Source organism: Mastigoproctus giganteus, chromosome 3 (genome assembly GCF_048544385.1).
Source record: "Mastigoproctus giganteus isolate SK-2022 chromosome 3, ASM4854438v1, whole genome shotgun sequence".
In the NCBI taxonomy this organism is placed as follows: Eukaryota; Metazoa; Arthropoda; class Arachnida; order Uropygi; family Thelyphonidae; genus Mastigoproctus; species Mastigoproctus giganteus.
This window is the reverse complement of record NC_143577.1, coordinates 252,248,735-252,274,549: the sequence shown is the minus strand read 5'-3', so window position 1 is coordinate 252,274,549 and position 25,815 is coordinate 252,248,735. Positions and strand designations below refer to the sequence as shown.

The 25,815-nt window shown below is 36.6% G+C and overlaps 1 protein-coding gene across 4 annotated transcripts in view; it reads right to left on the bottom strand.

Moving 5' to 3' along the window:
• Window positions 1-25,815, bottom strand: part of LOC150089037 (ribosomal protein S6 kinase beta-1-like) — a 213,800-nt gene that overhangs the window by 112,976 nt on the left and 75,009 nt on the right. For 3 of the 4 annotated variants that reach the window (XM_090369789.1, XM_090369788.1, XM_090369786.1), the window contains exon 6: window positions 12,395-12,528. In XM_090369789.1, the coding sequence (XP_090225915.1) occupies window positions 12,395-12,528 (134 nt within the window). Of the gene's footprint in view, window positions 1-10,665; window positions 10,800-12,394; window positions 12,529-25,815 lie in introns of all 4 variants that reach the window. The other variant, XM_090369787.1, reaches the window with a different exon arrangement.

Below are 25,815 nucleotides of genomic sequence, written 5' to 3'. Positions count from 1 at the left end.
GTCGCCTTTACGAAAACAAAAACCCTTCCCTTTACCTCTGATGGTAGTTACCTCCTTGAGTAAATCCCACTTCAACACACTGTGATCACTGCCACCTAGTGGTTCATTTATCTGCAGGTTCTTAATGCATGAAGAATCACTACTGATAATCAGATCAAGAGTATTGCTCCCTCTTGTTGCCTCACGAACATGCTGATGTAGAAAACAATCATCCAATAAATCCACAAAAGCCTTGCTAGTGTGCGAGTGACCAACCCACAAATTCCAGTCAATATCTGGGAAATTAAAGTCCCCCATTATACGACTCTCAGATTTACTGGCCCACTCTATTTCCCTGTACAATATCTTATTATACTCATCAGAGTCATTAGGCCTATAGCACACTCCTACTCTCAATTTTGATTTCCCTATGCTTATGTCGCACCAAACTGACTCGACACTGCCCTGTCCATCGATGTCGACTGGCTTCACTTCCTTGGACTTTATGTGTTTCTTAATTAATAGCATAACCCCTCCTCCCCTCCTGTCCTGTCTATCCTTTCTATACACATTGTATTCCCCAAATTCCAGTTCCGCATTACTTATATCTGTGTGACACCACGTCTCTGATATCCCAACAATATCTGCCTTTGATGTTTTGAGCAATACCTCAAATTCATCAAATTTATTTACCAAACTCCTAGCATTGGTGTACACGCAGGTATACATGCACCTGTTTCTATTCTTAGCTACCCTAACACAACCCATGTGTTTACTTGTACCGCAATGAGTCCCAGCAGTCTCCGAAATATCCTGCATCTTGTTTTTCAGACTTCTGCTCATTTCAATAGAAGCAGTGCAAGAATCACTTCCACCTCTGCCAGTGGCTACTGTTAATCTATTAGTCCTTGTATCCCCCCCAACTAGCAGTTTTCCGACCCACCTAACACTGCCTCGACAGCATCAGCAAAAATTCTTGCACCCTTTCTATTTAAGTGTATCCCATCCCTGTAGAAGCAATCTCTCCTGTTAACAAGTACAGTCCAGGCTGAAAAAAATTCTACCCCTTGAGCCTTGCACAATCCCTCCAGGGCCGAATTGATCGACAAGGCTCTCATCATATACTCCCTCCTATCGTGTCTGGGCAGAATTGCAGACACTTTCAAGTTCAACCCTAATTCACGGCTTTTTTTCAACAGTGACCTGTACTTGCTAAGTAATTCCGCCGGTCTCCTACTCTTAATATCATTAGTGCCAACGTGTACAACTATATCACCTTTTGTGCCCTTAAAAGATGATATCCGCTCTACAACGTCATCAACCTTTGCCCCTGGCAGACATACCCTGGTCCTATTCCACCTATCCTTTTTACAAAGTATGTTCCCCGTTTCCCTGACAATAGAGTCACCAACAACTACTAGTTCCTGTGGGACCAGCGCATTCTGCCTAGGGGGCTGCTTCTGTGTTGCCTGATGACCAAGTGCAAGCTCTGGCGTTGATGTGGGCAGCTGAGAGCTTGATGGGCCCCTCAATTTATTTCCTTCGAGGGCATCCACCCTGTCCTTCAAGCTCTCATAAAGGCCCATAACAACGCTGAGTTGCCGCCTGATTTCCTTGCACTCCTTACATCGTGCACACACAAAGACATCCCCCTTGGCAGTATCATGTCCCGTACCCGACTGCTCCGCAAACATCAAGCAAACAGTGCATTTTAATAGACTGTGATTCAGAGGGCAACTGCCCCCCTCAGTTCTCCCCTGAACCACAGCACTCCCATTAGCTTGAGCCTTTTGCTTTGCTGCTCTGGTCAGAGTCATGATTCCGATTTAATTCAATAAAATTCAAAACAAAAATTAAATCCTTAAGTTATATCCCAAAACAGTTATGTTATATATATATTTTTTTCGGTATCTAGTGTTTTCTACGAGTTCCCTTTATACAACTTCCGTATCACGTGTACCACTATAGTTATGTATTAATTATTTGTTACGATTAAGTCGTTATATATATATATATATATATATATATAGAGTTAAAAGTACAATTTAATTGACAATAAAGTTTATCAAGATTAATAGATTTACTGATTAATTGACAATATTATATTATGCACTATACGACACTAAGCTTATGCTATCGTGTAAAAATGGCGGGAATTCACGAACGGTATTTCTACGGACTCGTAAGTATTGATTAGCTTCCAAATCTCGCTATCTCAATTTAGAATAAACTAAGGATCCTGACTAGGTCTATAATCTACTTATAGATGATAATTTGATATAACAGTTGGTTAATAAATCGACTAAATTTGGTTAAAAAAAAAATTTGGTTTGTGACACGTGGATTTGATACCGTTACCGATACTAAGTAATATCTACGAAATCTCTGTCTAAGTTAAACTTTAAACTAAGTATCGTAACTAGGAATATAAAGCTACTCTAGAAAATAAGTTAATATGACAATTTAAACTAATAAAGCAGAAAATAAATCAGGAAAAACTTCTCTGTTAAGAATCTGCAGATAAATGACCCACTAGGTGGCAGTGATCACAGTGTGCTGAAGTGGGATTTACTCAAAGAGGCAACTACCATTAGGGGTTAAGGGAAGGGTTATTGCTTTCGTAAAGGCGACTACGATGGACTGAGACTATTTAAATTCTATACAGTGGGACCAACTGATGATGATGTTACCAACAGCAAATGCAAGATGGGAAGCATTCAAAGAACTTATCTTGGAAGCTACTAGGCTTTACATACCAACTAAGAAATATTGTTCAAGGTTTAGGCCTAAATGGATGTCAGATGAACTGATGAGGCATATGGCAGAGAAGAAACATGCATGGGATACGTACAAATTAACACATGACACAGAAGCCTATAATAGATACAAGTTGATCTGTAACCAACTTACAAAGAAGGTTAGGCAGGCGAAGGCAGATTACGAGAAATCTTTGGCAAGGGATGCAAAGAAAAACAGTAAAGAGTTCTTTACTTATGTAAACTCTAGAAGGAAGGGGATGAATCAGATTGATCCACTTGATATCGATGGGTCAACTGTTGATGATCCTGCTCAGGTAGCTAACAAACTAAATGAATATTTTGCATCGACATTCACACATGAGGAGTTATTTAGCGAGGGGAAAGCCAGAGGTGTATTCAACTCTAGCAGTAAGCTAGAGAATCTTGTAATAACTGAGAGTAAAGTGGAGGAGAAATTGTTGAAGATGAACACAAGAAAGGCACCCGGGGTGGATGGGATCTATCCAGTTTTATTAAAGGAGGCAGCAGAGGAAGTAAGCAAACCCTTAGCCATAATTATGAGAGCTTCCTTGGACTCAGGGGAGGTACCCACAGACTGGAGATGTGCAAATGTGACCCCAATTCACAAAGGAGGATCAAAGGCTGACACAAGTAATTATAGACCTGTGAGTGTAACTTCTGTTCCAGGAAAATTAATGGAGGCACTAGTTAAAGAAGCACTGCAGGATCATTTAGACAACACTTCAGTTATAGCTCGGACACAGCATGGTTTTGTTAAGGGGAAGTCTTGCCTGACCAATTTGATTGGATACTATGATGCAGTCACAAAGAAACTGGATGCAGGGAATAACTTTGATATTATATACTTGGATCTTAGAAAGGCTTTTGATGCTGTTGCACATGGAAGACCGCTGCACAAATTGGAGCAGTGTGACATTGGAGGCAAATTGCTGCTGTGGATAAAGGGGTGGCTGAGGGGGAGAAGACAGAGTGGTAATCAATGGACACTGCTCGTCGTGGACTAATGTTATTAGTGGAGTCCCTCAGGGCTCAGTGTTGGGTCCATCATTGTTTTCTGTATTCATAAATGATATTGATGATGGTATATCAAGCTTAATGTCCAAGTTTGCAGACGATATAAAGGTAGGCAGGGTTGTCAAGGACACTACTGACACTATGCTGCTGCAACAGGATCTGGAAAGGTTGAGCAGATGGGCTGAGAAGTGGCAAATGAAGTTTAACATTGACAAATGTAAAGTACTACACATGGGAAACATTAACCCCAGAGCAATGTATCAACTCTGTGGTACTACACTGACAGTGGTAGAGAATGAAAGGGACCTGGGGGTGGTTGTGCAGGCAGATATGAAGTTCTCTGAACAGTGCAGACAGGCTGCAAGAGTAGCTCATGGTGTATTGTCAATGATATATAGGAATTTTTCTAGCAGGGATAAGAAGGTGATTATTCCGTTGTATAAGGCAATGGTCAGGCCACACCTAGAGTACTGTATACAGGTCTGGAGGCCTCATTTCAAGAAGGATGTAGAGCTGCTGGAACGAGTACAGAGAAGGGCAACAAGATTAGTGAATGGAAAAAAGTGGTGCTCTTATGAAGAAAGGCTTAAGTTTTGCAAATTACAGTGTCTGGAGACTAGGCACCAGCGAGGTGATCTGATAGAGGTGTATAAAGCCTTGAATGGTTTGAGCATGCTCAATGCTGATGGGATTCTTCCTCTCGCTCAGAATAATCACCTGAGAGGGCATAAATTCAAATTGAGGAAAGAAATATGTAGGATAGCCGTGCGGAAATTTGCCTTTAGCCAGTGGGTGGTTGGTTGGTGGAACAGACTTCCATTCCTTGTCGTGGAAGTTGATAGCCTAAATAAGTTTAAGGCTCAGCTGGACAGGTATTTTGAACGAAGTGGTGTTTTGGTGAAGTGGTGTTTTTTTTTTTTTTTTTTTGGCTGATGCTGCATAAGCTTTCTGTCTTGCATAAAATGCCTCTACTAATGCTAATGTTAACAGTAGCCGTAGGCAGAGGTGAAGGTGATTCTTGCACAACTTCTATTGGAATAAGTAGCGAGTTGGAGCGTGGGTTGTTGGGGGTTTCAGGGACGGATGGCAGTCATCCTGAAATAGGTGGGTATATGGCATGTGTTAGGGTAACTAAGAATAATAGTAGGAGCATGTAAGCTTGCATGTATACCAATGCTAGAAGTATAGTAAATAAATTTGATGAATTTGAAGTGTTGGTCAAGACATCAAAGGCGGATATTGTTGGGATAACAGAGACGTGGTGTCACACAGATATAAGGAATGGTGAACTGGAATTTGGGGAGTACAATGTGTTCAGAAAGGATAGACAGGATAGAAAGGGAGGAGGTGTTATGCTGTTAATTAAGAAAAACATAAAATCAAAAGAAGTGCATCCAGTTGATATAGATGAACAGTGCACTGTTGAGTCAGTTTGGTGTGACATAAGCACTGCGAAAGCAAAAATAAGAGTAGGAGTGTGTTATAGGCCTAATGACTCGAATGAGTACAATGAACAATTGTACAGAGAAATAGAGTGGGCTAGTAAATCGGAATGTCTTATAATGGGGGATTTTAACTTCCCAGATATTGACTGGAACTTGTGGGTTGGTCACTCACACACTAATCAGACTTTTGTGGATTTATTGGATGATTGTTTTCTGCAGCAGCATGTTCGAGCGGTAACCAGAGAAAGTAATACTCTTGATCTGGTTATCAGCAGTGATCATTTGTGTATTAAGAATCTGCAGATAAAGGAACCACTAGGTGGCAGTGATCACAGTGTACTGATGTGGGATTTACTTAAAGATTTAATTACCATCAGGGGTAAAGGAAAGGGTTTTTGCTTATGTAAAGGTGAGTACAGTGGTCTCCGACAGTTTTTAAATTCTGTACAGTGGGATAAACTGACGATGTTACCAACAGTAAATTCTAAGTGGGAAGCATTCAAGGAATTAATCGTGGAAGCTACTAAAAGTTTCATATCTATTAAGAAATATTGTTCAAGGTTTAGGCCTAAATGGTTATCTAATGAACTAATGAGACTCGTAATAGAGAAGAAAATGCATGGGATGCATATAAATTATCAAGCGACTCAGAAGCCTATGGCAGATATAAGCTAGTCTGTAATCAGGTGACAAAGGAGGTTAGGCAGGCGAAGGCAGATTACAAGAAATCCTTGGCAAAAGATGCTAAGAAAAACAGCAAGAATTTCTTTACTTATATAAACTCTAAAAGGAAGGGGATGAATCTGATTGGTCCACTCGACATCGATGGTTTGACTGTTGATGATCCTGCTCAGATAGCAAACAAACTGAATGAGTATTTTGCATCTACATTCACACATGAGGAATTATTAAGGTTTGAAAATGGCAGAAGGTTATCAAATTGTAGCAGGATACTTAATGATTTTGGAATAACTGAAAGCAAAGTGGAGGAGAAATTGTTGAACTTAAACATAAGAAAAGCACCTGGGGTGGATGGGATTTATCCAGTTATATTAAAGGAGGCGGCAAAGCAACTAAGCAAACCCTTAGCCATAATTATGAGAGCGTCCTTGGACTCAGGGGAGGTTCCCACAGACTGGAGATGTGCAAATGTATCCCAATTCACAAAGGGGGATCGAAGGGTGACACGAGTAATTACAGACCAGTTAGTTTAACTTCTGTTCCGGGTAAAATAATGGAGTCACTTGTTAAAGATACATTGCAGGATCATCTAGACAAGACTGCAGCAATAATTCAGACAGCATGGGTTTGTTAAGGGAAAGTCTTGTCTGACAAATTTGATAGGATATTATGATGTGGTTACAAAGGAACTGGATGCAAAAAATAATTTTGTTATCATATATTTGGATTTCAGGAAAGCTTTCGACACTGTTGCGCATGGAAGACTATTGTACAAATTGGAGCAGAATGGTATTAAGGGTAAGTTGCTACAATGGATAAAAGGATGGTTAAGTGGGAGAAGACAGAGGGTGGTAATCAATGGGTGCTGCGCTTCTTGGACTAATGTTATTAGTGGAGTCCCACAGGGTTCGGTGTTAGGTCCACTGTTGTTTTGTATATTCATCAATGATATTGATGAAGGTATATCAGGCTTAATGTCGAAGTTTGCAGATGATACAAAGGTTGGCAGGGTTGTTAATGACAGTAATGGCAGTGTGCTACTGCAACAGGATCTAGATAATTTGGGCAGATGGGCTAAGAAGTGGCAACTGAAGTTTAACCTTGACAAATGCAATGCAAAGTACTGCATATAGGTAGAAGTAACCCCAGAGAAATGTACCAACTGTGTGGTACTAAATGTACCAATTGTGTGGTACTACACTTAAGGTGGTAGAAAATGAAAAAGACCTGGGAGTAATTCTGCAGTCAGATATGAAGTTTTCTGAGCAATGCAGAAGGCTGCCAGGGCAGGTCTTGGGTTTTGTCAATGATATATAGGAATTTTGCTAGCAGGGAAAAGGAGGTGATTATCCCTCTGTATAAGGCAATGGTCAGGCCTCGTCTTGAGTACTGCGTACAGGTCTGGAGGCCTAATTTTAGGAAGGATGTAGATTTACTTGAGGGTGTACAGAGAAGGGCAACAAGATTGGTGAGGGGAATGAAGGGATCCTCTTACCAAGAGAGGCTTAAGTTCTGCAAATTGCAGTGGCTGGAGACTAGGCACCTGTGCAGTGATCTGATTGAGGTATATAAGGCCTTGAATGGGTTGAGTACGCTGAATTCTGATGGGATTCTTCCACTTGTTCAAATTACGAACCTAAGGGGGCATAAATTCAAACTGAGGAAAGATAGATGTAGAATAGATGTGCGGAAATTTGCCTTTAGCCAGCGGGTGGTTAATTGCTGGAACAAACTTCCATCTGTCGTGGAAGTTGATAGGTTGAATAAATTTAAGGAGGAACTGGACAGGCATTTGGAGGGAATGGTGTGATTTTTTTTTTTTGGCTGATGCTGCATAAGCTCATATACTTGTTTTCTTGCATCACATGCCACTGCTACTACTACTACTACCAGTATGTAAGTAAAGTTTTGGAATTTATATTTCTGGGAATCTTTTTTGACTCCAAACTTATCTTTCAAACCCATATAAAACATCTCAGTAAAAATTAAAAATATGAAGTTTACTTTAAACTATATAAATATTTATATATTTTCTGGAAACATTCACCAGAGAACCTGGATCCTTAACCCAGTGGTGGCAGCAGAGCACCTGAAAGGTGCTCCTCAAACAATGTTCTCACTTTAACGGTTAATCAATGATTTAAAACCTGAACACTTTCGACATTCCTAAATATAGTCAAACTTTTAGTTTCAGTGATGTGAGAACCTGTTAGGTGGCCCACCACCATTTTTGCAACTATTTGAATTCTAAAAAACATTTCTTGGCTAAAGCCTCAGAGTTGAACGAGTTTACTTATGCATGGGTTAATGAACACACATCACTTATACTACCAAGGTAGTTTTAATGCATCGTTTTAATATCTCATATTATGAATACCTTTACAATGAGTTGCCATTGTATTGCACTGCACTACCTCGAATAGGTAATGCTTCACCTATGGAGAAGACTATTGTTTCAAGACTTTTTTTTTTTTCCTGTCTTCAGTGGGTGGGTGGGTGGGTGGGTGGGTAGGTATCCTGCTGTTGCAATAGTGACAACCCAATTATGAATTATATAACTCCACAATATGAGCAAATGATACCTGAGATACCTGATGGTGTGTGCAATGGTTTAGTCTAAAAGACATTTCTTGGACTTCATAACTGTGGTATCACTATTACAACACCAAGGTTCCTTTCCTACCTACCCGAAGAGAAGCCAAAATGTCATGAAACGGTGCCATCTGCCGAGAATAAGTAACAATAGTCTTCTACATAGGTGAAGTGTTACTTATTTGAGGTAGTGCAATACCATGGTAACTTGATATTGCACTACCTTGTATATTCTCATACTGTGAATGTATTCACAATATGAGATATAATTAAAACTACCTTGGTAGTATAAATGTGTGTGCATTAACCAATGCATGAGTAAACTCCTTCATATTTGGATTCTCCTTGAAGACGGCATTGTACCAGACAAGTTCAAAGATTGTTTAAAGTTTTTTCAGATTACTTGTTTTCCCACTAGTTGAACAGACTACCATCTTACCCTAGTTGTTTTTGAAAGATTTGTTTTAACAGAGTAAAAATGATAAACAAGAAACCCATAATTTCAAATTTTGCACACTGTGATGGGTGCTAAATTTTTTAATAAATTTTGAAAGAAATCTGACAATGGTAGTAACTAATAGTATGGAAAATGCATTTTTAAATTTTTTAAAATATTTATGTACATAATAAGCAGGAATATATGTGCATGCACATGTCTGAAATTTCACAGACTTATGTCTTTTAATTAGAAAATGGAATAAACTAAGACAGCGATGGTTCTATTTTATGTCTAAAATATTTTGTAATTTTTAACAAATTAATATTGTCTTTTTTTAAAAATAAAAAATGTAAAACAGTGTTTTAAATTGTTAGGAAAGGACATTATGTGGCTGTTTTACATGAAGTTTAATTACTATATTTAATAACTACTCTTATACCATTCAAAATTAATAATATAGTTTATTCAGCTTATAGTCCAAACTGCTATACAGAAATACTAGAGTCCTCTCTACAGACAACCAGTACAACAGAAGAAAATTTAAAGAAGCCTTCTTCATAAAAAAAAATGTTTGGAGCCTTATAAATTAACAAACAACAAGGAATCAAATTCCACCTATTCAACAAGAAATTAGAAATGGAAAAAGAAAATAGTCCAGATATCTGAAAGAGCAACCCACATAATCCCCCCTCCAGACCCCCAGAACCAGCCTGCACAACAACCATAGATGATTGGAGTATGAGAGAAAAGTTCACCCCAAAGCTTCCACTCCAACAAGAACTACTGGATCAATGATAGCAAAACTTGGCATCTTTCTATTGGTTAATACATTTAATCCTTCACCCATAAATTAATTGTTGGTACCTTGTGCCAGTACACATCAGCTTTTGGTAGCATTGGGTAAGAATTTAATTTTTATGTATGTTTATCCGTATGTATTTACTTATTTTTTTTTTAATCTCTGTTTTCTATTGTAACCAAAATGGAAATTTAAATTAAATACATAGGTTAAAATTCGCAATTAATAATTATTGTAATATAATTCAAATTGTAACCCTTTCTATTTCTCTGCCCTTAACAGCATGGTCTGATGATGGGTATCAGTAAGATGTGTGAAACAGCATGTTAAATGTACAGTGGTTTGGGCTATAAGTTTAATAAACTATATTATTAACTTCACATGGTATAAGATGGTTATTAAATATAATAATTAATCTTCAATGTTTCAATTTTTTTAAACTTAAAAAGTTACATGCAATAAGCATTGCAATCCATTAAGAAAAACTCAAGTGTTGATATTGTTTAAGCATAATTAAAAAAAAAAAAAAGAAAGAAAGAAAGAAAAAAAAGAAAATGGGTGGTTTCCCCATTTGCAGCAAAGGTGGTGGAAAAGCACCTGTCAGGTGCTTTTCCACCACCTTTGCTGCAAATAGGGAAACCACCACTGTCAAGTTGTCATGATGCCTACATAATGCCTTGAAATAGTTGTTAGTTCTTTCAAACAAGTTTTTTTTTTTTTTTTAATTTTCTAATGTAAAAGAACATTTCTCTTATTAGTCTGGTGTAAATGGCCTAAGCTCGGGTTGATGTTAATATTTTGTCCCACTTCCACAATTCCTGTTATGGATTTTCAAAATAGAATGAGCTTGAAATATGGAGAAATGTCCTTATATATCCTAAAAATTAAGGTATGAAACTATTCTATTCTACAAATACAGCATAAGACAAAACTTACATGGCAGTGTCTTCTAAAAATGTTACCTCTCTTTTCAGCATTGTAAACAGCTCTCCTCCACTAAGGAAGTCTAGAATCAGGTATAGCTTTCCACCAGTTTGAAAGGCATATATTAAGTCTACAATAAAAGGATGCTGAATAGAAAGAGGGAGGGAACAATTAGAGATGCCTCCAATGACTTCTGATGTAAATGGAGTGTCAAATCGGATCCAATAAACCAATAGTTATTCAGAAACATACACAAACAATACAAAAAACATGCAACAAATAGTTTTTTTTGCATTCCAAGTAAAAGAAATATATATATATATATATATATATATATATATATACTTCCATTACTATTGCTTCATACACAAATGGGTCAACATATGTGTGGGTAATTTTATATTATGTTTATTGATAGCCATGAATTCAAGTAGTGGTACAGTAAAAGAGCAGAAATTAAAATAAGATGCTAATGTCTGTGATTTGCTGATGACAGATTTGGTTTAACAACATAATAGTGTAGTCAACAGAACATACCATCAGCATAAAAACATAAAATAATTAAAACTGCAGATGAAGAAAACTATTAATGTAACCTGCAATAAACAATGCAATAAATTCAATTTCTGTGTACAATACTGAATTAATGAGCTTTTGCATTTTTTTAATCACAACTTTGGTATGCTCCATAAGAGTTACTCAAAGTGAAATGAGAGTGAATTAAGTGGTTATTCTCAAAGCATACGTAGAAACAATCCAGAAAACCAATGATTTTCTAACAATACTCAAGTATTATTGTGAGTGATGCATGTTCTAATGCAATACATACAAACATGCTTGATGACTTGCTGATATTACACAAGGCAGTAGTACTGCTCAAAACAAATTTACAGGGAGAAAAAAAAAAAAAGTGCGCAAAATGTAGCAACCATAAAAACAAACCATTTCACTAACATATGAATGGTTACAAGAATAAGATGACTAATACTTTTACTTTCAAATGTTTTCCAAAATATTTTGTGTATACAGACAGGTACACACATATCACCCATCCTCTTGGAACAGAGTGAATATAAATAACTATATTTATATTCACATATATATTTATAAGAACAGAGTGAATATAAATAAAAAAAATATCTATACATTAGTTAGGAATTTTCAGAAGAAATTTTTAACCAACCAAGTTCTTTCTTAATTTGTAATATCAAAAGTGAAATAAGGAATGAACACTTACCTTCTCAATAAATTTTTATATGATAATGATATGTGTACACATTACAATGTGATCTATAGCACAGAGTAATTTGTGTTATGCAATTCCTTCTGTGCAATTAATGCATGCCTGAATTTTCAAAGATTTCCCCCCATGACAGAACTACAGCGAGTGTATTCCTTAGAAAGAATGCTAGTTACAAACAACACTCTGATGTACATTGAAGGTACCCTGTAATTGTTGTCAGAATCCTAGCTACCCAAATCAATTTTCTATCGTATAGATACTATATTTTGTAAAGATAAGGATATTTTCTTGAATCCCAATAATACTATTACTAAATTCAAATGTTTTACCAATGAGAACAATGCTAATGAAACAAAATCAGATACTAACCACCAAAACTGCCACTAAAATAAACATATATATATACATGTTTATTTCAGAACCTTCTAGAGAAAAATATTCCAGAAGTTAGATACCTGAATTTCTCATACATATCAGTACAACATAAATAAAACTTACATTGCAGTGTCTTCTAAGAAGATCCCCTCCCTTTCGAGAATTGTGAACAGCTCACCTCCACTAAGGTACTCTAAAATCAGGTAGAGCTTTCCACCAGTTTGGAAGGCATATATTAAGTCAACAATAAAAGGATGCTGAAGAGAAAGAGGGAAAGAGGAAAAAATGAAATACACCAGTGAGTTTTTATGTATAGTGGAATGCTGTACTTCCAGCTCTTCAACACCCGTCAGCAATTCAGAAGATATTTATATGCTGTACACTGGCACTTAAATCAAAATAACTAAAAACACTAAAATGTATTTTTTTCTTCACTACTAATATCCATAACTTTCAATTTCAAATTTAAGTATTGGATTATTTTTTTGAACATTATAACAAATAACACAATAACTGTTATTTTGTATTTATTATTATTATTTATTTTTTGCATTAAATGCCACTGTTGATGAAAGCTGTATATTCCTAACATTTTATTGAAAAAAACTTTAAATTACAGATATAATTCTGGTAAAGATACCTAGCTGGTTATATAATTATTATAAAGATTTATTGTGAGAATCAAACTGAAGGTATGCAAAGCATTTTGTTTGTGATGTTTAAATATGTCGTAGCAGAATGTATTACCATGTTTCCATAGTTTTCAAATTCATTTTTCTTACCTCCTTTAAACATGTGTTGAAGGTGACATCTACTGGCTCTCCAGCTTTCTTCATATGCCACATACATTTTAATTACATTCTGATTCTTGTTAGTGGCATCTTTTAGGTGTGGATAATGCCTCAGGTTTGAATATTGCCATTTCCAACATATTAAATTTGCAATTAGATATGCATTTAAAGGAAGATAAGCAAAATGAAATTAGAAAGAAAGCAAATACATGATAAAACACTCAGCAAGTACTGCAGACCAATGACTGAATACTTTGTTCTAACAAGGGGAGTGCACATCATGTCTCCAATTTACTTTAAACTTTGTTAGGATAAAGTATTCTTAAATGAAGCAAAACAACCAAGAAATATGACCCCATAATCAGAAACACCCGGATCAACTGAGGTTTGTCTTGCACCTAATTACTTCTTGAAATTCGTCTACTGCTATCAGCCTTTCATCTTATCTTCTAAGCCTCTGCAGCTTAGTATTTAAGATGAAAGGCCTCCTAATTCAATGGTTGTGGGTTCAGAATTCATCTTTGCTCAGTGGTATTTTTTTACTTTTGTTTCGTTTTCAGTTTTGTTTATGATTAACACCTGATCCCAGTAACCATGTGCATGTTTCATACTTTATTACTTATCACTTCACACAGAAGCAAGTTGGTAAATAATTAAAGTACAGTGGCAAAACTACCAGACAGCCATCCCACCACTGTGCTGGGGAGAAGAATCTGTAGTTTCTACTGCTGCAGTTAGTTGAGTAATTAAAAACACTGTTTACTATTCTTTTGCTTTTATGGAAAATCAGTACTGAACTAATATAATAAAAAGAAAATAATAATGATATATTTAGCAATTAGGCAAGGATTGAATAGCCCAGATAACATGTAAACAGCACATGCTTATAAAGAGAAATGCAAATTTCCTTGAATTTCTTGGGGATTTCTGAATACAGGGGTCATACTTCTTGGTCATTCTGCCTCATTAATTATTATCCTTGAAAAGTTCCAACAAAATAAAGCAGAAATGACATGGTACTACTTGCCACTTGTAAGACAAAAAGATTTATATCTCCTCTGATAAGGATCCAAGCATTTCTTCAAAGAAGAATATATAAAAAAAAAAAAAAAAAGCCAAAGTGTGTGTGTGGGGGGGGGGGGGGGGCTGCACATCACATTCCTCGTAGCAAGTAGCAAACTGGTTGGCTGCCTCCATTCCTAACAATCTCTAGTCCATCTCTTCACCAACAGGTGTCCTAGACAGGAGATCTGATCATGTCATTTGACTGCAGGCTCAATGTTCACTGTCATTTTCTCCCCACCATGTCCATCCAACAAAATAGCCTTGAACTCTATTCAAGTTTCACTAGGCCTCTTCTGAAAAGAATATTACACACTTACACTTTACCACTAGGTAGGCATACCTTATTCATCAAGACAACTAAGACCAGCCTCACTATGGGGGATCCACAATGAATCGCTCCCGCATATTGGATTGGGGAATCTTCCTCCCCATTCAATATAATCCTTTGAAGAGTTTGTGAACAATTCAAATTCTTCAAAGGGCAACGAAGATAACAGAGCATCTGAAGTTGTTTCATTCATGTTCAGATATACTGATGTTCTTGTAACTTGGGACTTCAGTCTGGATGTACTTCCTTCTTCCATTAGTTCATGGAATAACTAGCATCCTCTTTATACCACATCACATTGGAAAATAAAAATACTGCAGCTTACTCTATTTTCTCCAACCATCCTACAGTAACCAAATCAAGTTTAGCAAGGTCCTTCAACATCAGGGGTCATATGTGCATAGCAGACCACACAGAGAGGACCTTAACCTTAATTCACAAAAAAAAAAAAAAATAAATAATAATAATAATAATTTAAGACATTCACTGCCTTTATATAAATATATATATGCATAAAATGGTACTAGAAATGAGGTGCCGCAATGTATATGAGCAGTCATTCTTAAGCAGTCAACCAATGAGTGCCGTAAAAGTAAAGGCACATGTAATTAACAGCTACTAAGTACTGGTGCACGCATGCACGCACACTCTCATGGAATGCTTTTTCAGGTTTTGTTTAGACTTGGCACACAGTTTTATTTGTTCTTTGCTTGTGCTGATGTTAGTTTATGTACAGGATGATCCAAAAGTCAGTAAACAATTAAAGAATCAGTATTTCAGTGAATTTTTGACGTATGGTAACGAGATTAGCGCAGAAATGCATAGAATTATGTGGGGTTTTTTTCTGAAAGAATGTCAAAATTATTTCCAAATATGTCCACCAGGTGGTGCTTGATCTGTAACACCACAAAGCACCTCATTATAGTAAGTGTTCAATGGGGCTTCCTTTGTTGTCGAGCACTGCCTGAAGACGAGTAACGATGTTATGGACAGGAAGCAGCATTTCTGGAGGTGTCATTGATACCTGCCATCGTATAGAGTCTTTTAGCATTGCCAATGACATTGGGTGATCTCTGTAAACCTGTGACTTCAGGTAGCCCCATAACCAAAAATCGCGCAGGGCATCAGGTCTGGAGACCTTGTTGGCTATTCATTCATTCACACTCCCATATGGGATGCCAGTTCGAAGTGAGACTTCACGAGAGCTTGCTTCTCCATGTGATGATGATGCCATTAGAGTATCCATGTCTTCCGCAACTGCAGCCACAGTTGTAGCACATTTCGATGGTCTTCCACTTCGTGGACGATCTTGTAACGAACCAGTTGTCTCAACTTTCTTAGTCACCTTCTTAATCTTTAGTCCTGCAACAGTCATTGGCCTTTACGACGTTGCAACCCTTCAGCTGATGGAAAGATCGCAAAGCTGCAGTTGTAGATTGTGTTAAGGTAATAACATTTCACCAACAGTGCTTTATCCAGTAATGATAACATGACCACTTAGCTGTTGTTCTTGCAGTGACTTTATAGCAGACACTTGCATGACCTCATTCGTGGTACAGCACCACCTGGTGGACATATTTGAACTAATTTTGACATTCTTTCGGGAAAAACCAAATGTAATTCTATGCATTTCTGCGCTAATCTCTTTACCATACATCAAAAATTCACTGAAATACCAATTCTTTAATTGTTTACTTACCTTTGGATCACCCTGTACATGAATAAACTTTTTATAAAATTTTAAGATAGTTCTGATTTACAGCTTAGCACAAAAGTTTGCTTTTAGAAAGGAATTCAAAACTTTAATTTCAACCATTATGTACAAATTTTCAAAATGTCGTAACGTTGATTATTTTCAATATTCCAAAAATTTCAGCACATTGAATGGATTCTCTCACATTTAAGCGGCAGTGAACGTGTTAAAAATCACTTCTGAGAAAACATAGGTGCTTCATTGATTTTTACCACCATCACATCTAAGGCTATGTTTCACTATAAATAACCATTTGCTAAAACTGCAAAAAGATTTTGTAACTCAAACTTACAGATATCCTGAATACCATCCTGCTTCTACCAAAATGGTAGTGTGGTAGTGGCATATGTGCATTTCCATACTCTATGATAATAAAATTTTCATTTTCACAGAGTACCATGTTGGTTCTTACCACATGCACTATGGTCACTTCACAAGTTTGCTCAGTGTACTTCATTAATCAGACATTTGATTAGTAATCAGACTTCATTAAACTACATTTGATTAGCATTGCTGAAGCAGCAAAACAGTAATTTTTTCTGTTTTTAGCCTCCTTGACAATGGCATCTTTTGAGCTTAGAAACTGTATGGTATACATAAACTTTCAGATAAAACCAAAGAAAGGCTAGTGACAGGAAATGACTCGTGAAAATGATTTTTCAGAATGGTCTTTACTTCTTTCATATACACACCAACACACCACCTACGTAAAGATTACAGTAAACAATACATACCGCCCCACTCCCAAAGTGCTGCTACATCATCATCATAAACAATGCATAGCACTGATCTAGAACATACCAACCATGAAGTCTGTTCTCAAGCCATACCACACTAACTCGTTTTGTCTCTGGATGATGCAATCATGTCTACGACACTACCCATAAGACAAATATTGCCAAAAATTGTAATACAAGATGAACACAGTACTGTAAAAACTGGAGCAGAATGGTATTAAGGGTAAGTTGCTACAATGGATAAAAGGATGGTTGAGTGGGAGAAGACAGAGGGTGGTAATCAATGGGTGCTGCTCTTCATGGACTAATGTTATTAGCGGAGTCCCACAGGGTTCGGTGTTGGGTACACTGTTGTTTTGTATATTTATCAATGATATTGATGAAGGTATATCAGGCTTAATGTCAAAGTTTGCAGATGATACAAAGGTTGGCAGAGTTGTTAATGACAGTAATGGCAGTGTGCTACTGCAACAGGATGTAGAAAATTTGGGCTGAGAAGTGGCAACTGAAGTTTAACATTGACAAATGCACAGTACAGCATATGGGTAGAAGTAACCCCAGAGAAACATACCAACTGTGTGGTACTACACTTAAGGTGGTAGAAAATGAAAAAGACCTGGGAATAATTCTGCAGTCAGATATGAAGTTTTCAGAGCAATCAGACAGGCTGCCAGGGCAGGTCATGGGGTTTTGTCAATGATATACAGGAATTCTGCTAGCAAGGAAAAGGAGATTGTCCTCTGTATAAGGCAATGGTCAGTCCATGCCTTGAGTACTGTGTACAGGTCTGGAGGCCTAATTTTAGGAAGGATGTAGATTTGCTTGAGCATGTACAGAGAAGGGCAACAAAATTGGTAAGGGTTATGAAGGGATCCTCTTACCAAGAGAGGCTTAAGTTCTACAAATTGCAGTGGCTGGAGACTAGGCACCTGCAAGGTGATCTGATTGAGGTGTATAAGGCCTTGAATGGGTTGAGCACGCTGAATTCTGATGGGATTCTTCCACTTGTTCAGATTACGAACCTAAGGGGGCATAAATTCAAATTGAGGAAAGATAGATGTAGAATAGATGTGCGGAAATTTGCCTTTAGCCAGCGGGTGGTTAATTGCTGGAACAAATTTCTATCTGTCGTTGTGGAAGTTGATAGGTTAAATAAATTTAAGGTGGCTGATGCTGCTTAAGCTCATATGCTTGCTTTCTTGCATCACATGCTACTACTACAGCTTTCTGGATCTGCAAGCTTGTAGGAAAGCAACCTCATCTTTGGACCAGCTGCTCTAAATTACACACACACACACACACACACACACACACACACACACACACACACACACACACACACACACACACACACACACTGAATACGACCTATAACAAATCTCACAAAAAAGCAGAACTTTCTGGATCCAGATGGATGTTCTATAAAGTATAAGGTTTTGCAATCTTCTTCAGCAGATTTATATGTTTTCCAGAGGGTAGGGGAAAGTAGCTGGATATTATATCACATTTTGCACACATTCATCTTGCCTGAAACGTGACAATTTTATGTGAACAACAACATCCCATAAAATCTGAAAACTCCTGGTCCGTGGAGCACATTTCAAGGTTGAACAGATATTGATGAGATATTCAATATTCATGTAACGCAATGAGTCTTTCATTAAGTATCCCTAAATGTATTTTAAAGTAGACTTATGAAACCATAGAAAATTAGCATTAATAGAGGCATATGATGCAAGAAAGTAAGCTTATACAGAATCAGAAAAAAAAAAAAAAAAAAAAAACACAAACCATCCCATTTCACCCATCCATTCACTCCAAAATTTTGTCCAGTTCTTCTGTGAATTCATTTAAGCTATCAACTTCCATCAACTGCAGATGGAAATTTGTTCCAGCAATCAGCCACCCACTGGCTAAAGGCAAATTTCTGCACATCTATTCTGCAACTATCTTTCCTCAATTTGAATTTATGCTGCTGTTGTTGTTATTTGGTTTTTAGAAGCATTAGCAACTAAGGCCATATTGCTCTGGGAATATGCAGTGGTCATTCCCTGACCTTTCCGCCCGCATCCTGCGTATTTGGTGGCCATGGGCTTGACCCCGGTCTAATCAAGAAGCGTGTGCTACGCACTGGTGCTCCTGCCCACCTGGCTACGGAGGCGCCTTGAATTTATACCCCTTCAAATGTGTAATTTGAGTAAGAGGAAGAATTCCATCAATGTTGAGCTTGCTCGAACCAATCAAAGTCTTTATACACCTCAATCAGATCACCCTGCAGGTGCCTAGTCTACAGATGCTGCAATTTGCAGAACTTAAGCCTTTCTTGATAAGAGCAACTCTTTGTTCACCCTCACTAATCTCAATGCTCTTCTCTGTACTCATTCCAGCAAAAGCTTTACATTCTTCCTAAAATGCAGTCTCCAAACGTGTATGCAGTACTCAAGATGTAGCCTGACCATTGCCTTATACAAAGGGATAAGCACCTCCTTATCCATGCTAGCAAAGTTCCTGTACATCATGACAAAGCCCCACAAGCTAGCTGGCAGCACTATTCAAAAGGGTGCTTCTGTAGCCAAGTGGGCAGAAGCAGCAGTGTGTAGCACACGCTCCTTGATTAGACCTGGGTTCGAGCCCGTGATCACCAAATATGGAGGATGTGGAAAGGTCAAGGAATGACCACCGCATATCCCCGGAGCAATATGGTCTTAGTTGCTAATGCTCCTAAAAACCAAATAACAACAACAACTATTAAAAAAACTTCATATCTGACTGCACAATTATCCCAAAGTCTTTTTCATTCTCCACTACCCTGAGTGTAGTACCACACAGCTGGTACATTTTTTCTGGGGTTACTGCTACCCGTATGCAGTACTTTGCATTTGTCAATGTTAAATGATTTTAACAATTTATCAATGTTTTTTTTTTTTTTTTTTTTTTATGAAAACCCCAAACACGAAAGGTATCAAAACCTATAGTACTTAGTACCGTGCATGGGTTGAAGGAGAAGTATGGGGGGAGGGGGATGGGATGCTGGAAACTGCTCTAGAGACTAAACATGGGTTTCACCACTTCAAGCCTCCAATAAGCAAAGTGGTGGTATTTCACCAATTGATGAAAGTCATCTACCACATGTTTAATATTATATTGAAGAGAAAGTCTAGATAGTCAACAAAACCCAACAACAGTACAGAACCCAACAAAAAATCCCTAGAACTGGGTCTGCTTATCTTGTAGATGAAGTGCTCGAATCCATTGAACACTGTAAACACACATCTGAAAATGACTGACAAATATGACTGGCGGTTCCATTCTTGTTGCAATCTGCCAAGTGCTTAAAGGAGGGACTGATGAAAAAGCACTGACCACAGTCACTTCTCCCTGTTAGGGAAACCTCATTCCCTCATGTTATGGTGGGTAGAGATAAGAATATGTTAGCTGGGATGTTTATACTGTGGAAATTTCTTGGTACATGCTATACCAAGGTTTTTTGCATTCTGGTTTACCTGGTTGGCAAGGTGGGGTGTATCAACTACCTCAGTCGTAGTGCATTAGTTCATATGATTTATAATATATTATATCTTTAAAAGTGTGCTTGTGAAATAATTTACATGTTGTGTGGGCTGAAAAATCCAGAATACTTTAGTCTCTGCCTGAGATCAGTTAACTACCCCCAACTGAAGAGGCCTTGAACAATTTCTCCAGTCTCCAACGTGATTTGAAAAAGATGAATGACACAGAGTACTCAGCTAATATAAACAATTGCATCCCACCTTCCTGCAATATAAACTGCATCTTAATGTGAATGATGTAACTGCATTAACATACACATTATTATCACTGATGCTTTTGGTCTGACTGCAAATTCAGTTAAGATTAAAAATTTTGTAAAATCAGCATATTAACTTTGGGAAAATGACAACTTATGCAACTACCTCCAATAGCAGAAATGACATCAATAAAATTCAAAGTATAAACTGCTTTCAGCAGTCATTATTTTAGGAGTTTATACATCAATACATAGGATTGGCAATTAAACTTAAATGCTGCAAAAACAGGAGTCCAAGTAAATTATGCAAAATTAAAGGGGTTATTGATACCAAGGGTGGAAATAAATACGCATCAGTGTCAGTATTTCAGATCCACTCTGCACATCAGTGATCAAGACCAATCACAAACAAAAATGTAGTAGATATGGACAAAAGAGTGGTGAGCGAGTGCTGTATTCCCATAAGGTAACATACGTATTTGTGAGTTGCAGTCTGTGCCATAGGATACTTCCTAATCAATAATGGAACAGCTTTCTTTCTCACTGCTAAAATTAATTCTTTGTTTTTTTTATAATTGTTCTTATAGTTGAATCTGCAGTCATAAATTATTGGGCACACATCTACTTGTCGCTGACCGGAATTGATTCGCTTCAAAACGTCTAACGTGATTTTCAAACTCAAGTCTTTTTCTTACCTTTGTAGTCTTTGGACCACATCCAGACATTGTTTTTTCATTCTTATCAGCCATTAACTTTTTGAAAATGTAACTGCGTTGCATTAATTAAGATACAATGTTTGAGTAAACTGTCCATTATGGATGATGTTTAACACCACACTGAGTGATGACTAGACTTCAGATAAATGCATATAATGCAAATATTACAAGCAATACTGCACATTCCTTAACTTGATAATTTTTTCAAATGTTGATCTAGGAACTACGTAACAAGTCACTGTACTGCAATGAAATTAGCATGGAAGATAATTTCATTGAGCGTGGGAAAATTTCTCAAGTCAGTGTGGGAAACATTTTAATGCTGTTTTGCTATTCATTCTCATGCTATTGACTACATCAGATGAAATGTTTTCGTTAAGGATGCCAAAAATTCAATCTGTATGCTGGTAAAATAGCATTATAATGAGTTGTGACAGCATTATAGTGAGATATGGGTTATTATAGTGAATCAGTATAAAGTGAACCGCATTATAATGAGGGTGTACTGTAACTCTTGGTATCAGTAACTCATTTAATTTTGCAAAATATATGCAAATCTCTGTGGTTAACTGCATTTAAATTTAAAGCTACATGGTTGTATAACTTGAAAACGTTGGTTCAAATCTAGAAATGTTATCCATTTCTGCATTGCTTTCTGTACAGGGCACCCCCAGAGTTAGCCATCAGACCCATGCTGAACCAGTGCTGATTTCTGCTGGGAGCCTTGACACTGTATTTTTTTAAATCAAAAAGGTAAATAAAATGTAAATAAAAAAAAATATATATAAATAAACATTTTAATTTGTGAAAATGCAATTTTAATGAACTAAAGATGCAATGTGTATACAAAAAAAAACATTTGTTTATGTACCAAACAGCGACTGGAAAAATGGACATGCTACATTAAACCTTTCATGAGCAAGTTTCCGAAAAAAGTAGGCCAACTGGAAAGAGTTTTTCAGGAATTGGGAAATTTTTTAAAATTTAAAATATACATACACAAATGCTTTTAAATATAAATTTTTTTCTGGTTTGGTTGATACCAAACATTAGTGAGATCGTCAAAAATAAAATAAAGACTTGTCATTACTATTTTTCTTCAATGCAATAATCTTAAAATAACCTTATTCAGAGAGTAAATAATACTAAGGAAGATTCTGAAAAGGAATTGGCAAGGACAATAAGGAAGTTTTTATTTAAGCGAACACAAAGGAAGCTACTGAACTATACTGGTCCACTTAGCAGTGGTTCTCAGGCAATTGTTGAACTAGGTGAAACCTGCTTGCGACCCCGTTGGGGTCACAAGCAGTTTCCACCTAGTTCAACAATTATTTTCCTCATTCTCTCAATCCCTGACTACACTGCAGTGGAATGGTCAATCCAACAATTATGCAATAAACATTTAGGTGAATGTTTGAAAAGGTATCTTGAACATTTTTTAAACTTAGTATTTATCTGTGTGTAACTATTTCAGCTTCATTTTGTACAGCTGTGTGGAAGCAGTCATTGTTAAGATTCCAAGACATTAAATTTCTACAATAAAAATTCCAAGAGAATGTATATTTTCGCACTGTGTATTTCCATACAGTCAGTCATTAGTATCTTCTTTTTGAAACAAATTGATAGATGCTGATAGTGAATTTTATTGTGTTCTAAGTAATTTGTGACTCAGAATTGGCAAGTTGTGTTTAAAAGATAAATAAAATTCTTTAACTTATATTTTTACAATTTTAAAAATATATATGGTATTCCTATATAATACGCAAGTAGATATGTCTCAGTAATGATAAACATCTCAAAATGTGTGTATTTGCATTAAAAATGTTAAAGTAATTTCAGTGGTAAAGTTTTAGTTTTAGAATTACTTCAACATTTTACTTCAACCTTTTATATTACAAAAAATCATATTGGTTGGGGGGGGGGGGGGTAGAGTCACTGCAACTGAGCATTCGCCCAGAGAGGGGTTGCTGATAGATTTGTCTGAATCACTGCACTAGAGGATAAGAATTGGTATCAGTGATGATATTAAACATAAATCAGCTAAATAATTCTTCTGCATCAATAATCACATATAAATGTGAATATTGATGCAGAAGAATTATTTAGGCATTTAGGTCTTTTAGGCTTGATAATACTATAAATTTAGAGAGCAGGTATCATGATCTAGACCAGCATTTCCCAAACTGTGTTCCATGAAAAATCATAATTAATAATAAAAAAAATAATAATAAAACGAATAAATCTTGCAAATTTGTAGTCTACACCACCACTTTTGTATCATTGAAATTTTTAACATTTTTTTTTGGTTATTAATATACTGGCATAGACTAATAATCAAATAGACTGTGGACCACTTTATTTTGGTGTGCTTTTGCATAGAGGTAGTGATGTCTATGAAAAAGTAGCAATGTAGTAATCTAATATGCCATTTGTGTGCGATTTTAGCCTGGAATTCATGGGTTGAAGGAGAGGAGAAAGCGAACCGATATCACAACTAAATTCACTTCCTTGTATAATTTTTTTTTTGATAATTATTAGTATTTCGAAATATTATTATTAAAATATGTGACCACGGATTTGTGGTTGAAAAAAGGAACTTTAAAACAAGAAGCAAAGTACTTCTAGTAGTTGATGAATATGAACACAATATTGTCACATGTCAAAATGAAGATGAACAATTGCAGCCTTTTGTCCCACAAAAATCTGAAGTTTAAAAACTAATAAAAGACCAAAACGAAAATATAATGACAGTTATTTGAATTTCGGCTTTACATGTGTTGGAAATAAAAATGCTCCTGATGCACAGTGCTTGTTTTTTTTTTTTTTTTTTTTTTTTTTTGGTTTTTTTTAGGAGCATTAGCAACTAAGGCCATATTGCTCCGGGATATGCGGTGGTCATTCCTTGACTTTTCCGCATACTCCGTATTTGGTGGTGACGGGCTCGAACCCCGGTCTAATCAAGAAGCGTGTGCTACGCACTGCTGCTCCTTCCCACCTGGCTACGGAGGCGCCCCTGATGCACAGTGCATCACATATAATAAAATATTAGCAAACAGTTCTTTGGTTCCCTCTAAACTTGTGTTTCGTAAGTGTTCCGTGAATATGTTGTGAGATGAAAAGAGTTCCTTGACTAAAAAAGTTTGGGAAACGCTGAAATAGACAATTGTGATCACTGAAAATGCACTGGGAAGGCAAACTGTTATGCTTGAATAGAAAAAAAGACAAGGAACTGATGGAATTTATCCAATGATATTAAAGAAAGCAGATTGCCAAATCCCCAAACACTAAAAATTATAATGTGTGTATTTCTGAACTCATCTGAAATAATACAGATTGCAGATGTGCAAGTTTCTCTGTACATTAAAGGTGAAATTGGTAATTACAGATCTGTAAGATAAATCTTTCAGAAGTTTCCTAATTTCAGGTTCTACAAAAATTCCTTCCTTAGGTTTAGCATATGTTAAATTAGGATACACACTTGTCAAGTATGCAAATCTGTTACCTTCTTTATCTAGTCCCTTCACGAAATTTTTAGTTTGATGTGCAGGGCTGAAAGAAGAACTTTGTTTGATTGCACTAAAGGAATATATTTTACATTACACTGTCCTAGTATGAACTTGTCCCGCTTGTTCCAATGTTGCACAACAATGTTCTTCTGTCACACGGCTGTCCCACAAATACAAAAAACAACTATATTTTTGAAACCCCCCCCTTCAAACTAATAACCTTAAGATCACTGCATATGTTCCAACCATAATCCTGGTATTTTATATAGTATGTAGAACCTTAAACATGCTTTCATGACCTTTAAGTCCAACTGAATGAAACACAGGAACTGATGGAAATTCGTTGCCATTATGAAGCAAAACTGCATTTAAACTTAATTTTGAGCCATCTATGAATAAAAGCCATTCATCTGACTTATGCATACCACCCAGTTCTTTCAGAAGTCCAATAATGTCTTTGCAAAAACGCAGTCCTCCGTAGAAAAATATTTCGAAAACTTTTCATGTCTTTTTCGAAACACTGAAATCTTTGTTCCTGCTGCGAGTATATTCCACTGCTGTAACCTAGAACCTAACAATTCAGCTTGTTCTTTCAGAAAATTTAAGTCTCAAACCAAATCATTCAACTCATCTTGTTTTATTAAATGTACCTCACTACCTGAACTTACTGGTTGATAGTCAACATTTTGTGAAGTGGAGGCTTCCGGGAATCCTCAACTTGAACTGATCACCATTATCTTCCCCACTACTATTATCCCAAGTTTTGGATGCACTGGTACTGGCAAATCATCACTGTGTGGAATGAGCCAAATTGCAGAAGGTATATTTGGATATATTATAGCATGTTTGCTTTTTTTTAGACTTACCAGATATATTTGTCAT